Raw genomic sequence first — 20,001 nt, 5'->3', positions numbered from 1 at the left:
TTTTTAATTGTTAATTGATTTTAGTTGGGGTGTTTTAAAATTTATTGGGCCAAAATTTGTTTAATTCTTTTTTTAAATAATTTTAAATTTTGTATGTGATATTTTTATTCTTGGCTGTTCACCGCCCTGAGTCCAGTGGGAGAAGGGCAGTATAAAAATCTAATAAAATAAATAAATAAATAGACTAGAATAGAATAGAATTCTTTATTGGCCAAGTGTGATTGGACACACAAGGAATTTGTCTTTGGTGCATATGCTCTCAATGTATATAAAAAGACAAGATACATTCGTCAAGAATCATAAGGTACAACACCTAATGATAGTCATAGGGTACAAATGACTCCCAAAAGTATGAAATTTGGGGAAGTTTTGGCTGCTTCCAGGCAATGGGTTGCTGCTCCACTGCTGTTGCAGCCAAATGGTCTTTAGTTTCAACATTCTGTGCCAATTTCCCAGCCAATCTTGGAATCCCTCATTCCCTCTCTCACAAAGCAGCAGGTCATTTTTCTGCCTTCTGGGAAGGGAAGAGAAAGGAAGGGAAGTCATGACAAAATGAGAGGGAGGGAAGGGAAGGGAAGGGAAGGGAAGGGAAGGGAAGGGAAGGGAGGAAGGAAGGAAGGAAGGAAGGAAGGAAGGAAGGAAGGAAGGAAGGAAGGAAGGAGAGTGGGTGGGTGGGTGTTGGAAGTTATTCCCACTTCCACTGCTTTTTTGCCCATCCATGGTCATTCTGCTTCTCTTTAGATAAGGAAATATCTCTGGAATGATGACCCAACAGGGCGTAGGTTGCCTAGTATTAACAACTATTCCACAAAGAGGAGAAAACAGATTGTAGAAGATGCTTTCCATTTTCTCTCACATTCTAAATTTATATAATGCAGTAAATAAGAGATTTCTTCAAAGATGGATCCGTTGTGCTAAACATTTCACAAAAACTGACTGTCTGCTAAACAGATGAGGAGGATACTGAAATCTACCCAAACCTGAGACATTTTATGCCTGAAGCAAAGGGAGAATGTGGTGCCCCCACATTCCACCTAGATGCACCCAGTCTAGCAGCCATATAAACAATGGTTTGCTTAAAAGGATTGGGGGATCAGGAAAGAATGATGCCAAAGGGCTGGACTGGAGGTATTGTCCTCTCCAGTATGCTCAGTATTTGCTATCTATACTGGCTTTATCTAATGGTCCTTGGGTTCACCTATCTATCTGTTGTCTTTCTCAGAACAAGAGAAGTACAAACTGAATAACATTGAACACATGGAAAGAGGAAGAATTGTATGAAATGTATCGATTTTCTGACAGAAACTTCAATAAGACTCTTAAGGCATAATTGCCCTAAAATATGTGTAGTAGTAAATATTTCTGGAATATGCTATTAATTAATGCTATGATAATTCAGAACGATGCTGGCAGTGATGGTGAACACTTGCCAGTGCGTACAACTATTGTGTGAATGGACAAAAATGAAAGAATTGTAACTTTTCTCAATGAGTTCATGTATAGTACAATATCACTGAAGCACATATTTGCTCCTTCTTTTGCCTTGTCACGAGTCAGTAATTAAATTAAACTAAATCTTTTCATTAAACTGTTCACATCATTTAAATGTGAACAGGTGACACCTACCATGCTTCTGTAAAAAAAGCAATCTCCTTTGATATTAACATATTTCCTAATGCTATCACTCTCCTTTCAGGAAGCCGGTAGAGTTCTGCCTGACATCATAAGGAAAAGAAGCAGACAAATGCTTCATACGTATTTCCAATGTGCCTCATCACTGCCCCTATCAACTGCTTCCAAGGCACCGAGACATTACAGGCAACAGATTTAATGCTCGAAATATAAAGGAAATCCACACAACAATTGAGCAAAAAAGAGATGAATGTGTGCTGTGCTTCTTCCTGGAAATCTGTTGCCTGAGATAAAAGCTGACAAAGGCTTGAGAGATAGATGTGTGAGCGGTGGCCCGGGAGACCATTCAGTGCACATTTCAGAAAAATTCTAGCAGTGAAATTGAATCCAGAGGTTTAATTCTGAAATAGGTAGGACATTAGGGTGAGGGTGTACGTCAACATTTCAAGTTGCATTAAGCCTAACTTGGCATCCTCTCTCTTACTACTTTCCCATTGTTAAATGTTGCTAAATGTCTGGAAGGCATCATGTTGAGGAAGTCTGCCTTAGAAAGTAAAGTACAGATCTGGTAGAAAAACAATGACACACTAGAAAGTACTGGGGAAAGACATTACATATAATGAAAGATCTGGAGAATATGACAGCTACAGAAAGATAGAATGAGATGTGTATAATTAGCACTGAGGGAAGAGATAATTAGGAAATTATGATAGCCATTTTTAAATTGTTGAAGAGTACGCTGTCATATAAATAATACACCACTTTTGTTTTCTGTTGCAGCAGACACTGGAACTCAAATAAATAGTTTAAATTACAAAAATTACAAAAGAAAGAAAGAAATATTAGGTAGGAGGAGTTTGGATGATATCTAGCCAGCTATGCTGTAGGAATGGATTGCTTTTACCATCACCAATTTGGCCTAGATGACTTTCTGTAATATTTTTCAATTTGACACAGTAGTGGGTTGCCCCCGGTTCGCACCGGTTCTATAGAACCGGTAGTAAAACCAGAGGGAGGCTCCACCCACCGACCCCAACGTCATCAAAACGCTTATGCGCATGCACAGAAGAGCATGCGCGCGAGCAAAGCGAGCACACACGCGCGGCCCTGCTGTGAACCGGTAGTAAAGGTAAGTAGAACCCACCCCTGATTTGACATTAATCTTTCTCTTGACCATCCATAGATAATGTTCATGTAATCATTGAATCTCAATGAGCAAAGTGAGAAAAGATATAGCTTTGAAATAATGGAGAGATATTATGATCAGCATTTTTGGTTTACATCTTCATATAGAAGCATGAACAGCTTTCTTGGAAAAACCAACTTCCTTATCCTAAACTTAGTTAATTTACTTACAGGGTCTCTTCCTCCCTTCTTTAATTTGGGAAACTCACTTATAAATAAGAATTTGCCTCCACATGTTTTTATTTACCAAGACACAATATGTAACCTTTAGTATAATGTTGTGAATCGATAACAGAAAATTGGCAAGACCGGTAACCTTGCCAATTTACTTATTTGATTTATAGCCCATCTTTCCTCAAGAGCTCAACTGACAAGAAAGAAGATAGATGGTACTCTTTGAAGTTAAATTTTCTTTTTACAAATGTACAAATTAAGAACAAAGAATCTAAGAGAAGCTTTGCTAATCCAACATTTTATGCCTCACAATAAATATATTCAGGAAGCTCATAAACAATAGTAGAGTGGGTAGGGTAAATAGTTGCTCCTTAGAAGTTGGTATTTAAGTATGCTGCCTGTGATTAAGAAAGTAGTAAACAACCAACAACACTACTAACAATCAATAGCCTAATATTTAATGAATTTGAGTCTCCTTAATAAAAATCCTGCTGGAGGGGATTAGTCTATTGCAAAATGGAATGGAAGATGGATATTCTTCCATTCTTTTTGCCATCATAAGAGTGCCATTTCCAACTCTTTTTGTCTGATTATCTAGCATAGATTCTGTATCTATTTTTAATAACTCTTTGCTCTATTGTGCGGGACATTCATACTGCTTAGAGTTAATATTGCAAGACAGTAGATTTGAACTTATTGTAAATCTTGACTTGTGAACCCAGATCATAACCCAAAATTCTGTACAATTGCACTGCTTTCTCTTTGTAGAAAACAGTATAAGTTTTCGTCAACAAATGTGTCAATCTAAAAAACTCAAAGAGTTCCTTCCCAAAAAATGTATTGAGGGCTGTCCATACTTGGTAAGTAAGATCCTACTGATTTCCATCTTCTTTCCTTGGAGCCAAGAATTAATGGAATAAAATAACTGAACAGATGTCACTTATTCAAAGAAAACTGTTTTACATTTTAAAATACAACCACCTGTCAGTGGTCTACTGCAGAATGAGTGGTCCAGCACTTTACTATACCAGAACAAGAACCATCTGAAACAGAAGGAACCAAGATGGCTCACGGCATGATGCACAGTCACACTCAGCCCTTAGAACAGGGGTGTCAAACTCAAGGCCCAGGGGTTGGATCCGGCCCACAGGGTACTTAGATGTGGCCTGCGGGGCCACCCTGAAAACAGCGAAGGACCGGCCTGTAGTGCTTTTGCCAGTGAAATGGGCTCCTGACCTCCATTTTCAGCTGCCCCAGCCTCCTGCAACCCTCTGCCAGCGAAAACAAGAGCTCGGGAGGGCTGCATTCAGAGTGTTCAGGAGCCTGTTTCACTGGCAGAGCACTTGGGCCATCACAGACACCCCCAACATGGGTGATGTTGAGCTGGCCATGCCCACCCCAGCCCCCGGAAGTCAAACATAACCCTGATGAGGCCCTTAATGAAATCAAGTTTGACACCCTGCCTTAGAACAACTACAACAGAAGAACACATCACACAAAGCAAGTTTTTGTTTTTAATCGAATATCCTTAGCAATTATCTAAATCTTTTCAGCTTTTCCTAAAAAGCAAATATATATATATATATATATATATATATATATATATATATATATATATATATATATATATATATATATATACTTGTGTTAATTTTTATATAAATATGTTGGTATTTTTGTTAATATTAATTAGTTTTTCCCTGGTATGGATGTGAGTTCATGGTGTAAAGATGAGTTCTAGTTCTCTATTCCACGCTTCCTGTATTCCTCAGTGTGCAAAACTGGTCAATCCATGAACAAACCATTTTGAAGAATGCTGGAATATTCTGTTATCTCTTTGGACTATGCTAAACTTCCTTCTAGTGTAGTTCCAGCATGGGAAAACCTACTTGCCAAGATCATTTGTTTTTAAATGCATCCCTGCTTCTGAGAAAGAGTAACTTAAGATAAGAATATGTATAAACCAGGTGCTTCAAATAGGGTGGAAAAAGAGGTTGTCAATCATGAGGAACGATGGGTGACCCTAGGAGCAAATCTGCAGAGCTCGGCATTTTGCCATGGGCCATCCTGTTTCAGCTGATTGTCATTTTGACATGGTTAAGTGCCAGTGATTGCCAGAGCAGTCACTCTGCGTTAGAGGTCAGCCACTGCCAGGTGCTGTATATAAAAATGTAAAACAATTTGACTTGAATAAATGACATCCGCTGTGTGCTTCCACTCCAGCCCTTGTAATGTGAATCCTTTAACCTCAAAGAAGAACTGTTGAGATGAGCAGGGTCTTGTTTACCAAACATGGAGAGCTCTCAGTTAATCTTTTGGAATGGAGCTTTTTCTATTCAGATTACCCACTTGTTGAAGAAAACTTGTACCATTTGATATGTAGCCACAGAATTTGGGATACAATCTGTGTTCACAATTTCAGATTTCCAGTTAGGTCAATTCTACTGCCCTACACTACCACTTCTTATAGTCTAGAACCGTGATGGCGAGCCTATGGCATGTGTGCCACAGGTGGCACGCAGAGCCCTTTCTGCCGGCACGCCAGCCGTCACCCCAACCCAGGTCCACCGCACATGCGCGCACCTCTAATCGGCCAGCTAATCTTCTGGTCTCTGCCGCGCATGAACAGAGGCAGGGCCTTCCCCGATCTCTACAAGTTCTACCCTCTGCAGATGCCTCTCCATGGCAGGAAAGCAGGAGAAAGCTAGCACTCTATGGGGGGAGAAATTGCAAAGATCTGAGGAGGCACGGAAGGCAGGAGGCACTCAATCGAGGGAGGAACTTTGGAGATCGTGGAAGGCAGAAAAAAGCTAGGATTCCATGGGGGAGAAACGTTGGAGATCGTGGAAGGCAGGAAAAAGCTAGGATTCCATGGGGGAGAAACGTTGGAGATCGGGGAAGGCAAGAGGAAGCTAGTATTCCATGGGGGAGGAACTCTGGAGATCATGGAAGGGAGGAAAAAGCTAGTATTCCATGGGGGAGGAATTTTGGAGATTGTGGAAGGCAAGAGGCAGCTCTTTAGCACAGCTAAAGCACAGCTCTTTAGTCAGATCTCTCCCCCCTACAAGCGCGGCTCTTTTAAACAGGAAAAGAAGATGGGCAAGAGAATGAACACGTTTAGCAGGAAACTTTGGAGTTGCCTCATCATCAGCCAAGCCATCTTTGCAGCACCATGCGCCGGGTGGGGAACAGCTGTCTCACCAGGGAACGGGCCGGTACCTAGTTGTCCTCTGGTAAGAGGTATGCCGGCCCACTTGGAAAAAGTGGGGGGGCAGCGCATTGGGGGGGCATGCATGCACAGTGTGGGCGCATGTGTAGAGGGAGCATGGGGGTTGTCGTGCACACATGCGCAAATGGGGGCGCGCATTGCATTATGGGTTCTGGCACGCGGGAGCGCAACAGCGCACGCGCACTTAGATTTTTGGCATGCAATGCCAAAAAGGTTCGCCATCACTGTTCTAGAAAGAATATTATTATATCTAAGAGCAATGCTGACCCCATTTGTAAAATATATGAGGAACCTGCGCTTTTTTTTTCTTACTAAAAAAGAAAATAGTTAAAAAAATCCTAGAACCATTTACATTGGACTCCCTGACAGTAACTTCTAAACAATACAAGTTGGGCAAAAAGGTATAAATAAAGTGTAATTGTGAAATATTTCAGTATTTATTAGACACATGTCTAGATTTATGTCTTTAAAAGTAATGCACTTCAGATTTGATTTATGAAGCAAATAATTTTTACTTCTGCTAGTACAGTCAGCTTGGGAAAAAAGATGAAGGGGAGTTATAGTTCAGTACCTGCCAAATTCAGTAGTGCCTCAACCACATAATCCTTAGTTTGATCCAGGAAAAAATATTCTTAAATTTTATTCAATGCTGTTCCATAATAATGAGAAATTCTGGGTTCACGACGATCACATTCAGTTTCCTCTACTGCACTGGAAATGTTCCCTCTTCAATGTTACTTTATTTTTACACAAATAAATTAACTGCGTGGGGAAAGATAAGATTTAAAAGCTGTCTTCATTTCTTGTCTACTTTGGAAAAGGTATTTTCAACCATTGATGCTAATACTTGCACTTCATTAATATTTTCCTCTTCTGTTACACAAATCAGAATAGCTGGTGTTAGGAATATCATGCATGTTTTAATTATAAAGTGATTATAAAGAACTCTAAATGGAAAGTTTTATTATATTATCCTTGGAGATCATCCCATTTGCAAATTGCTTGGTATTTGTTCCAGCTGAGAATTTAAAACATGAGAGATCACCAAGAACAAATATACAGAATAAGGAAATACAGTGGACATATACCCATAAATGTAACAGTCTTGAACTGACACAAAGATAAAATACTTCACAGCATGAAGTATTTTGCAGAAAGGTGAATTTGGCTGCCTCAAGTGGCACAATTTAGTAGGATGGATGACAGCATGTAATGGTACTTCAACAGCGCAGCAATTTTTTTAATTCTACCTCAAACCTGGAAGTGAAGAGAGAAAGGACAAAATTTTCACTGGAAAACTATTACAATATTTGTTTGTACCTGGACCAAGAGCAGCAGATTGGTGTCTGGCAAAGGCGACTTTAACTTCAAAGCTTGCAGTAACTCTAGGATGACACTGCGGGATAAGTAGAACTTATCCCTTTCCTAAAATAAAGGAAATTAGTGTTAATCGTACTTTTAGTATCATAGAAGGGTATGTGTGTATGTGTGTGTGTGTGTGTGTGTGTGTGTTGACAGTTATTTCTACCCATATTTTCCTGCATATACATGTACCCAAAATCAGGGCTCATTGACAATTTATTATATAAATTACATTAAATGTTTGAACTGGTAGCCATTTTCTTCTAAACTCTTCTTAATGGCAGATAATCTTCCTTACTGATGAATGCTCTTTAAACATGCCTATGTATAGTAATGTGTTTGCATATTTTAATGTAATGGTCACCTTTAGATCATCTACTATTGCACTGTGGCACCTGACTTTTGCTACAGTGTCACATATCTGCTGTCTGCAAGGATGTGTATATATGCACATTTATGTACTTGTTTGCATATACCCTATGTAGATGTTTGGATACTGAACATCCTCTATTCCCCCCCCCCCCCATTACTTCTGTGACAACTGCTATTCTGTTCTAAAAGTCCCACAAGTGTCCAGATCAAATGTAAGGAAGGAGGGCAGATGGGCTGCAGATAGAAACAGCCACTGGAGGAAACAGTCTCTCACTTCCCTGAGTGAAAACATTATTGTAGAGGAGTTTAGAATTTAGGATCTCAACTATAGAATATGAATGAAGATATTAACTCAAAGCAAAATTGGGGAAAAAAAGGTGGATCCTGAGAGTCATGTCTAGATTATAATACATCCAACAGTATTTTGGCTTGCAAGGTAGTTTCCTATAAATTTTTTGGTTGCATTTGCAGCACACTGGCCAAAGTGTGCCAAAACTAATAGGTATGTCTATACAGTAGGGAATGCTTCAAGTTGCACAGATATACTCTCTCTATTTTACTAACTAGTATTAAACAGCACTTAGCAATAGCATTTAGACTTATACACTGCTTCATAGTGCTCTGCAGTGCTCTCTGAGTGGTTTACAAAGTCAGCATATTGCTGGGGGACCTCAGGAGGATGGAAGGCTGAGTCAACCTTGAGCCGATCAAGATCGAACTGTTGTCAGTCAGCAGAGCTAGCTTGCAATTCTAACCACTGCGCCTCCACAGCTGAATCAAATACTCTCAGTTGATTCAAGCCACTATGGTGAAGGTCAATATATATGGACACTTTTGGTGGCAACTGGGGCAGTGTGGCATATAGAAGAGGATACCATAGAATGTAAGAGGAAAGAATGGCAAAGAACACAAATTAATGAGCAGAATGAAAGAAAGAAAAAAATTAGTTATGTTGTGTGTCTGTGAAACTAAGAGAAACATGAAAGATGTCCTTGGATGGATGGATCAATGAATGAATGAATGAATGGATGAATGAATGAATGAATGAATGAATGATACAGTCAGTGAATGTATTCTGGAAAGTGAAGGTAGAGGTTTAATTATGAATGGAAAGTATGTCCATTAAAAGTATGTCAGAAAATATAAATTGGTGACATATAGATTATTGTAGGCTTATATGAAAGTAGGAATGCATGGAGTATTGACAGTTACATATTTCACTCCAGTGAACACAAATTATGGAAGAGCCAGGAATTAATTTGTGGGGAAAGTGTGCAACATTCTGAATGAATGTGATCCAGGGGAAAAATATTTTGTTATATGGCATAAATGGATGGTTAAGAATGAGACAAGAGAGTACAGAAAAAGTAATGAGGCTCTGCTGAGGCACAAAATAAATGGGAATGGTGACTAGTGAGCATCAGCATAGAGAAAGTGCTTTTTTACAAGCATAAATCTTTTCATACAGAGACATGAAAAAGGAATGAATCAAAAAGCGCACTGAATCTGGTTGTTGTTTTTAATAAAAAAATAACAAAATTAGTGAAGGGCAATGAGATGCTCTGAATGTGGGATCCACCACACTTGGTAGCATCAAGAGTAGATCATGGAAAAAGTGGACATGGGATTAAAAAGAAAAGAAATAAGAAAAAGAAAAGAAATTAACTGAAAGCAAAATAATTGTAGGAAGAGAGAGCATAAGGGCTGTTTAGCAAAGTTGGTAAAGCAAACCCTCCCAGGGAAATCTATAACAGTCTAGTTTTTTTTCTGAGTGTGTCTGTGTGTCTGTGTATACACATGCACACATGCATGTATCATCTCTGTCTCTATTTCTATCTCTATGAGGTTTTGTGTTTGTTTGTGTGTGTGTGTGTGTACCTGTGGTCGTGTGTGTATGTCCACATTCCAAAGCTCCAATCTCCTGTGAGCCAAAGGATTTACATTCCACAAGTGAAGAACATGTCATACAGAGAATTGCAGTCATGTCATCTCTTGTTCTGCTCATTGAGCAATGTCTCCTGGTACATAGAAAAATAAAGGTGGGCTTCCCCACTTATTGAAACTGACTTATATAAGTGTTTACTAGATTTTCATTGTTTTTCTAGTTGCAAACACTGGAAATAGCAGGCAGCCAAAAAAAAAAAAAAAGATTTTGAAATCAAAGCGGGTGTCTTTGATGAAAGGGGCCGTTCCTACTGATACCCTATTTAGACAGTCACCAAACATCATATTCTGCAAAAGGAATTAAATTCATTCATTAATCATTACATAAATGTATTTTATGCAATCTATTCCAATTCTAAAATTCAAACCTTTCAAAGTTTAGAAGGAAGGATGGTTAAATAAAGACCAGAGAGATTTGGACCTACACCACTACTGTAATTTGAAAGGAAAAAAACTGCAGTCATCTGAGAAATCCTAATAATGTATACAGTACTCTGTTGCTACTTGGCAAATATTATAGTGTTTCGTTAATATGCTGCTGCCCCCTGTAACATCTTGCCCCCCCCCCACCAAAGTGAGATTGTCCCCAACCTTCCTATCCTGTAAGGGCCTAAAGACCTGGCTCTGCCAGTTGGCCTGGGTCCCAGTGGAAAAACAGCACGATGGCAGTGGTTGGTCAAGTAACAGCAGATCCCACTTCCCCACATTCTGCCCCGCCTTTCCCACGTGTCCTTAGATTTTAAGCTTTGGTTTTAATTAATTAATTAATTTATTAATTTATTAATCTAATTTTTATACCGCCCTTCTCCCGAAGGACTCAGGTGATGCACAGCCAAAGATAAAAACAAATACCCATATAAAATTTAAAAACAATTTAAAACACATTAAATAATTTGGCCCCAACGTCATTAAAACATAAACAACCCATTAAAATAAATGTTTAGGCCAACCCAGCTTATTGGAACAATAACGTCTTGAGGGCACGGCGAAAGGTGCGCAAGTCAGGGATCATCCGTATCTCCGGGGGCAATTCATTCCAAAGGGCAAGTGCCCCCACAGAGAAGGCTCTCCCCCGGGTGTCGCCAGTCAACATTGTTTGACGGATGGCACCCTGAGGAGTCCCTCTCTGTGGGAGCGCACTGGCTGGTGGGAGGCTATCAGTAGCAGAAGGCGATCTTGTAAGTACCCAGGTCCTAAGCCATGGAGTGCTCTAAAGATGGTAACCAACACCTTGAATCGCACCCGGAAGACCACCAGGAGCCAGTGCAGCTCGCTCAGGAGTGGTGTTACATGGGAGCGCCGTGTCACTCCCATAATCACCTATGTGGCCGCATTCTGGACCAGTTGGAGCCTCCGGGTGCTCTTCAAGGGGAGCCCCATGTAGAGAGTGTTACAGTAGTCCAGTTATTTATGTTTTAATGTAGGTATATTTTTATGACTGTAAGCTGCCCAGGGTCACATTATGATAAGATGGGCGGCCAATAAATATTATAAATACCGCTACATATATTTTATTTTTGAACTTTCAACTAAGTTTGTTGACTCAATGTTATGATTGATGTTTTAAATATACACATTGTATGTAGATTGTATTTTTAATTATACTTTTAGTTGTTAGCTAATCTGAATGCTCTTTAAACAGAAGTGAAATATAAAAAAAGAAACATGGTTTTTAATTTGTTTTAAAATATCACGTTAGCCATATTGAAACATTATTAGTTTTTTTTTAAAAAAATCAAAAGTTGATACATAAATAAGCCTTCCAAACAATATGATTGTATTCTTGGAGTTCCTTTTTTATTGGCACATACTTTTCCAGTTCTTTACCACTTTTGGGAGGGGGGGATTAATCTGACAATTATTTTTGCCTATATTTAACATTGAGGTTATCTATATTAAATAAAGTAGCGGAAGTAAAATTAGGATATCAAAATCCAAAGCTAAACAGAAGGTCAGAATCTTTCAAGGATAAAATAGTAGTCAAACCTTCTGCAAGCTTTCAGTCCAACGTCTGCACTCAGTAAGAGAGAAGTGAATATGAATGTCCTAAGGGTTATTATAAAAGCTCCAAAACAGAGCTCTGAAATATTGTTTGGCATTGCAGCCTGAGGGCACAAGCAACTCTTAGCCTACTTTGATGCCCTTGTGTGAAAGGGTAGCATTCAGTGCTATGAAAAAGGCCATCCTACCTTAAATTAAAACATTATGCAAGGATGCGGCCCTTTTTATTTTGCTCATAAAATGAGCACCAAAAAGGGGAAATGCCTTATATTTGGAAGTGTTAGAATGTATCTCTACTTAAACAAATTACACATAGTTGATGATGCCTGAGGGAAAAAAACTGGTTCTTTTTTCTTCAGATCTGGAGAATAGCTGCCAAATTGGTAAAAAAAATACAGAGCTAAATGGGCAAAATGTTTAACTGACATAAAATAGTTCAGATGTTCCTCCCTGCTGTATAACAAAAATGAGAGACTTTACTAAAAGAAATCCTGCCTTGGAAAATTGATTATTACCCTTTTGTGGGTACCCAACCTTTTGTGGCCTTCGACTACGGAACAAACAAATAAGGGTGTGTGTGTCCTTAAAAAGAAGCCTTTCGCTAGAGTTTGCTCGTTTTTCTTAGATCATAACTGAGCAAGAGCAATGTTGGGTATGTCAAATTGAACTTGGCCTGTTCAACTGCTATTTTAACCACTACACCATGCTATTTTTCAGTTGATTGGATGCATTATCGACTCTCTTGATGTTTCATTATCATCTGCTTCCCATTAGAATTGGTGCCAAGTGCAAATTAAGAGTAGGACAGAATCTTTAAAGCTTCTAGATTGGAAATATTGCAGATAGTACTTTTTTCCCCAAAGAAGAGTGTATATCACTCTTTTGCAGGATTAACATCAGATCACAATACTTTTATCCCAAATTCATAGTAGTCTGTCATATGATATGCAGCTCTTGCTGCTATTGCCACATCCTGATAGTTATTTAACAGGATGCAAGCCCATTCAGTGGATTCCTTTTCTCTCTTAGTGAGTTATCTTAAATCTAAAAACATGGAAGCCAACTTAAATTTGCCAAATTGTTTAAAATAATTGTTGTAAATCTTTCATGTATAACCCTACTCCTAACTGGAGGATTATAGCATTTTTCATTTAAAAAATAAAACAGATTTGCCTAAATTACTGTTCTGCTGGAAAGCATAACAAGGTACTGTTTCATCTCTCCCTAAATAATTTTAAAACAACAACAATTGAATTACCTTTGTGAAAGCTCGGTGACATAAGCCACACAGTTCAATCAAATAAGCCAGGGTAAAGATGGCATTCTGAATGACAAAGCTCAGCAATTTTGAAAATGGCTCCAGGAGGCTCTGTAATAATAACAGCAATAATCATAATTATGTCAGAACATTTCCATGCCTCTGCAAAATGCACAATGCACATGTTATGAAATTTTCCACCCTAACAAAGCTTTTACTTTTCACTTGGAAGGTGCAAGGCTGTGGCTGTCCAAGCTGATTCATCTCATGGCTGATACTCAGGAATTTCCCAGCCAGTACCTTGAATGAACTTCTGGAGAATGTTTCAGGGGAAAATGGAACTTTCCCTCTGGGATAGTCGCTAGATAAATGCTGACTGTTAGCCTCTGTCATTGGAAGAGCAAGCAACAGCACCAAGGGATCAATTTATGCCACTCTTTTGGAGACTGAAAGGAAAGGCATCAGAAACTTCTGGATCCTTCTCAGAATGCTTCACAGCAAAAGAAGTTCAACAGCAATCATACATCGACAAGTTGTAGACATCCATTGGAAACTGCCTGTAGTCCAGATGGACAGAAGTAATGTCTACATTTCATAAATAAATAAATTAGTGCTAAAATTCTCCAGAAAGAGCCCCTCAAGATTGATTTAGCTAAATTTGCTAATTAGCTATTCCTGTTCTGCTGATACATCTGGTGTAAAATTTAAGCATCACTGGACATGGGCTTCAGGAGGTGGGGTTGAGCCTGTGCATTGGCTATGTTAATTGTTATGGATGGATCTCGGCTGCTGTTTTATGGGCTGTTGTTTTATGTGCATTTTGAGGGAGGGAGACATGTCTTTCTGTTTTTTATAATTTTTAATATTGTTGGTTGCCCAGAGTCATCAACCTGAGATAGGCAGCAATATAAATTGAACAAACGAACATTGTAAATACAAGGAGATATACAAATGCATAATCATATAATAATAAATGAAATCTTAGTGGTTTCCAATATCATTCATAATGCTATTCTTCTGGAAAGTTCAGGAGATTGAAAGTGGGGAAGAGTGTTATTATGGTGATTCTTCTCCTTCTTCTAGGTCAGTTCCAGTTCCAGTTGGTGTTGTGTGGGTGGGGAAGGGAAGGGAAGGGAAGGGAAGGGAAGGGAAGGGAAGGGAAGGGAAGATCTAGTCCAAAGCCACTTTTTTGAAAAGTTCCTCAGGGTTTTAATATTCCCTGCTCCTGTTTAACATCTACATGAAGAAACTGGGTGAGTTCATCTTTGGCAGGGGGTGAAGTCTCATCAGTAGGCTAATGATACTTATTTATATATCCCTCCCTGGACTTAAAGTGATGTTGTTCAGATACTTTCTCAGTGTCTGGAGACTGTAGGGGCCTTGATAGGCAACAATAGGCTGCGGGCCAACTTCAGCAAAACTAGGTGGCTGTGGATTTTAGGCCTTCCTGGATCCAATGATTTGATCTTTAATTCTGGGTGGGATAGCACTACTTCATATGAATTTACAGTTTGGGAGTTCTATCTCAGTTTAAGGAACGAAGTATAAAAAACTGGCTGGGTGACTTCATTCAGTCATTCTCTCTCAGTCTAATTCATCTCGCAGAGTTGTTATAGGGAAAATAGGAAGAAGAAGGAATATTAGGTATGTGCAACACCTTGGGTTGTATGGGGGGGGGGTTCTTTTTAAACAATGACAGCCAAAATAGCATAGCTACTATTGATTTGATCCACAAGGTAGATGCTTATTTATGGGCATTGTTGTGGTTGTTGACTGACTCTCGGCTTGTCGTTCGTTCTGAACCACGACCGTTAATAACCACCAGAAACGCTGCAGAGAATCAAGGTTTACTTCGGTAGGTACAAGCTCGCAGTCAAAAGTACAGCACAAGTCGGTGTTTCGGTTCAAAGTCAGCACTGTGTGTAATCATCCCACAGCGCTATTTAACAGATTCCAGCCCTTAAACAAGCATCCGGCAATTATCACAATCAAGACCCACCCCCCTTGGCGCCAACAGCTGCGAGTGCCGTAAGCAGCAGGGACAGCAGGTTCGGCGACCCCGACAATGTCATCATCCATCGCCAGCAAGGACCTCCGCTAGTCCGGAACTGTGTGTATGTGTCCGCTGCTGTCCATCTCCGCTACTCGCCTCCCATACCCCCCCATCGATGGCGAGCTCCGGTAGGACTCGACACTGACATTATACTATTATTATAGCTGGTTGTACAGTCAGCCAGCCAGCTGTATAGACTGGATTTGGCATTTTATCTACTTATTGAATCGTTCCCAAGGACCCAGGATAGGCAGGTTTTTTTTAATTATTATTAGGACATATTAAATTTTAATATTAAGTAGCTGCCTAGAGTCACTGCTGAGAGATGGGTGGCCATATAAATGGAAATAACAAGCAGGACACCTGAATGGATTCTGCTTCAGTTATTCCCTTTATCCAGGAGAATTGTAAAATGTAAAAAGCTGACTAGAGAATAAATACAGATACTCAGTACAACACCTTTTTAAATAAAAACAAATCTCACTGCATTAGTATTAGAACAGCTATTTAGTTTCCCACTGTTTCCCTTTTAACTTACCCTGGCAGCACTACTGGTGGGAATCTTCAGCAAACAGATCATTATCCTTACACTGGAATCCAGTGAACACTTCAGGCAAAGAAGGACACAGAGGAATTACAAGCTATTCTTCACATGTTCATTCAGTATTTAGGATTGTCAGATTTATCAAAGAAAAGCAGAGCTGCACAATCAATACAGAATAGGGAATTCAACATAATCTTGGTTTCAAAAAGAACCCTATATCTTAATTTGAGAGAGAGAGAGAGAGAGAGAAGGGGGGGAAAGAATGTGATAAACCCTACTGAAAACTTCAGACACCAATGGTGCAAAGCTGTAGAGTTGGAGTAGGCTGGGCAAATTGTGCTTGGTCACCTTCTATGAAAGCAATGTAGGTCTTTCAAAGGTGTCTACACCTTGCTTCTTGCTGGATAGCAGGTAAACTATGATATTGGAAAGGCACAGATACAGATCAAACACCAACAAGGTAACAATATCCTTGGGACAGGGACAGGGACAGGGACAGCTCATTAACCTGGCATCACTGGCCAGTGTATATCCTTAGACAAGAACGTATGTTCAACATTGTGCCTAGCTTGCTCCACAGTCACTGATGCCGAAAGGTGGGCAGAATCCTTGGTGGCAACATATGCATTGGAACCGCCTTATTAATGGCATCTACCAGAGAAATGAGGAGATCCACCTTTGCAGCTGTTACTTCCTATCTTTGCTCAAAAAAAAATTTCCAAGAAAAAATTCTGGTGCCCAATTAGGAATGGCACACCACTGTCCCTTCTCATTTCTACCTCCATTTAATCCCCATCCCATCCCCACACATAAACATGAAAAATAAACATTTGACCAAAATACACACACATAAATCAAAATATATGTAGTCCAGGGTAAAACAGAAGTTAATAGATAGCTGGTTTATATGTCTGGTGTTGTTTACAGTGACTGGACGCAGTGTTTGCCTCTCAAGAATTTAGACACCAGTCTCTCCCAGAATATACCAGAATGAAACTAGAAACTCTACCTTAAGGGGCAAAACACACGGTAGTTTGGTAAAGAAAGTTTGAAACTGGTTGCTGATTGTAGTCCAAAGATTGCTTGGGGAATCCATTGGCAAAGCTTCCATAAATGTAGCAATGTTTTCCAAGCAGCGTAACATTCCACCTCCTGCTGGCAAATTCTTTTTGTTGTTTAAACCCTAACAAGCAAACAAGCAAGCCATTCAGGCAAAAGATGTAAAATAAAAACAGGAAGCTATTTTCATTGTGCTTAAAATATGTATATATCTAAGCACTTCACATTTTTTTCCTCACAAATCTGCTACAATAGGCAGTCTTTCTGGTTCAATGTATGTTAAATCTCTTAAGAAGAAAAAAGCAGAAAAAGATTTGAACATGCCAGTGTAGAGAAAGAGATCTTTCATGTCCATCATTCTGGATTTTCTTGATCACTCAATGCCCTTTGATAACATTGATTACTGTATCCTTCTGGACTGGATTTGGGATTTAAGAGTGGGGGGCACAATGTTCACCTCTTTTCCTCCAAAGCCAATTCCATTTGGTGTTGCTGGGAGGGAGGGATCTGGCCTGGAGCCTTACTTTGCAAGTTTCCTTGGGCCTCTACACTCATGTTAAATAGCATCAATATACTGAAGAGATACATTTCTACCATGGATCAACCAAGCAATCAATATTTTATCTCAATGCTGGAGGCTATAGGGGTTTCGATGAGAGAGAACAGGTTTCAATTCAATCCAGCAAGACAGAAACTATGAGTTATAGGGCTCTTTGGATCTGGAGACTTTTCATATTTAGTTCTGGATGGGGTTGCATTTGAATGGGATCCATTCCAGGAACCTGAAGCCCTGTTGATTTCAAGGGGCTTTATTCAAGAAATCTGTACACAATTGCAGTATGATACACACACTACAATAAACTACTTTCACTTCCTTTCCCTTTCTAGCCTTGGCATTTGGCAATCACCTGTCTAAGTGAAAGGGGACAATGTGATAGGATGTTCCTTTAGAGTTTGTTCTATTAGGTCGCCTTCGGTATGAACTGAGCATAACTCATAAAATCATCTGCTACAATGTCCTACTTGTCAATGACTACTTCAGCTTCAACCACAACAATATACGAGCACACAATAGATACAAACTTAAAGTGAACCGCTCCAAACTCGATTGCAGAAAATATGATTTCAGCAACAGAGTGATCAATGCTTGGGATGCATTACCTGACTCTGTGGTTTCATCCCCAAACCCCCAAAATTTTAATCTTAGACTGTTGACCTCACGCCATTCCTAAGAGATCTGTAAGGGGCGTACATAAATGCACCAGCGTGCCTACCATCCCTGTCCTAATGTTCCCTTTAATTGTATTCATTTTATGTATTCAATTCACGCTTATACATATATATTATCTAATACGTACTCGACAAATAAATAAAATTAAAAAATTAAAAAATTATCAAATGGACATGAATGACTACTTTCAAGAGTGAAAAAAGGATATTTACTCCATCACAACATGGACAACTTTTTTTCAATCCAGTCCTCATATCTCAAAGTAATTGCAATTTATCTGGGGTTGTGTGCTTTCCTTCCTCATTCTTCTTCCTCCTTGCCCAGACGTCTGCTGGTAAAGAAACAGATTTCTCTAGCCAGCAATCTGAATAGCTTTTTTGCAAAAAGGTTTGGAAATTAAACTAAGGACTAGATGCAGCCTTAGGGCAACAGAATGCCCACTCCTATGTTACACAATTGAATAAATGTCTTCAGCTTGCTGCAGTACAAGCAAACTTTAGAATGGAAAACACTTTATAAAGGTAGAAAATGAAACACTTGTTCGATACAACTAATAGGAAAACAGTATCAAGAGTGAACCTTAAAGAAGTAGAATAGACTGACCTCTAAGAGTTGGCTCAATGCAGCTATAGAACTCAGCTCACTGAAATCCATAAGAGAGGTGGCCAAGGTTCGTAAAAAGCTTCCATCTGCAAATGACAATTGTTTTAGTGGGATTTCATGTGAACATAATGCAGAGTCTCAGAAATAAATTATAAGCACAGCATATTACCCTTGATGTTGCTCTGAAACAGCTGTGGAAATATACCATTGGGAGCAAGCTGATGGAAAATGCAACGCAGAAACTGCTTTGCCACACCTGCAGCGTTTCCTGGAATCATCATACTGGGGGGAGTGGGTGTTAAAGTAAAGGAAGAGAGAAAGAAGGAGAAAAATATTGTGACCTTACTAAAATATTTCATCATGAAGGAACCAACAAGGACACAGGTGGGCATTCATTAAGAATCAGATTATTTGTACTTTACAGCATGAAAGAAATAAGAACTAGGAAAAATAAAACAATAATCCTTTGAAAGATCCAATATAAAACTATTGTTATTCAATATAAATGGCAGCCATTACATCCACCAGTGTGAATGTTGTTGTCGTTTCCATCAAACAAAATTTTTTTTAATCCATACTTAGAAGTGTAAAATAACCCTTCCATGCAGTGCCAGAATGCCTTAGATGTCACACAAACATAGATTTGGGGTTTTTCAGGGTTCTGAATTATGTGGGTTGCCTAAATAAATAGAAAAGGCTTTCTGGCCCAGGTAGTAGAGAGGCCAGGCATGCATATTGGTTCTTCCTCTCTGAATCCCACTTTTGTGTTGATTAAACACATAAGTGGAATATTATATAAGTAGATCATATAGGATGTCATCCTATAAGCAGAACAGCACAGGTGTAATCTAATACTAATAATTTTCTGTCATATGTTTTCTATCACTACAAAATGCAGCACTATATTGAATTTGTACTCTATGTGGTAGGAGATATCATCAAACAGTGAATAATCACATTATCATAAATCAAGAGATATTGGTACCCATGTGACTTTTTCCTTTCTCTACGAGTATCTTATCCTATTACACTTATGATGTGCCATTACTGTGGAATGGCTTCTTTCTGTGCCACTCAGTTAATATCAGAAACCCCAGACTACCAGAAATAAATCCATGTCTTGATTACTTCTCATGGCAGAATTGTCACATGCTAAATATAGACATGGTTGGAACTGAGTTATTTCTCCTACATGATCTGAGACTCCAGATGTTATCTGATGAAAGACATCATGTTATGTAGCTCCTTAATGAAATATATGCAAGGATATTCAGGAGTTTCCCATTTTTTTCTAGAAGTTCCCTATTTCTGCACTAGTTTATGAAAAGATTACAGTAGATTTACTGTCTACTGC

At 39.1% G+C, this 20,001-nt stretch overlaps 1 protein-coding gene across 3 annotated transcripts in view; it reads right to left on the bottom strand.

Moving 5' to 3' along the window:
- The window catches only part of UNC79 (unc-79 homolog, NALCN channel complex subunit), a 133,323-nt gene that overhangs the window by 20,014 nt on the left and 93,308 nt on the right, over positions 1 to 20,001 (bottom strand). For all 3 annotated transcript variants that reach the window (XM_070931521.1, XM_070931522.1, XM_070931524.1), the window contains 6 exons: positions 18,817 to 18,929; positions 18,648 to 18,733; positions 16,764 to 16,937; positions 15,749 to 15,817; positions 13,158 to 13,268; positions 7,541 to 7,645 (listed from right to left, as the gene is read on the bottom strand). In XM_070931521.1, the coding sequence (XP_070787622.1) occupies positions 7,541 to 7,645; positions 13,158 to 13,268; positions 15,749 to 15,817; positions 16,764 to 16,937; positions 18,648 to 18,733; positions 18,817 to 18,929 (658 nt within the window). The remainder of the gene's footprint in view (positions 1 to 7,540; positions 7,646 to 13,157; positions 13,269 to 15,748; positions 15,818 to 16,763; positions 16,938 to 18,647; positions 18,734 to 18,816; positions 18,930 to 20,001) is intronic.

Source organism: Pituophis catenifer, unplaced genomic scaffold (assembly GCF_029215685.1).
Source record: "Pituophis catenifer annectens isolate HBS135680 unplaced genomic scaffold, rPitCat1.0.hap2 SCAF_1, whole genome shotgun sequence".
Taxonomy (NCBI): domain Eukaryota; kingdom Metazoa; phylum Chordata; class Lepidosauria; order Squamata; family Colubridae; genus Pituophis; species Pituophis catenifer.
Note: the sequence above shows the minus strand (reverse complement) of the source record. Positions and strands in the feature narration are given on the sequence as shown.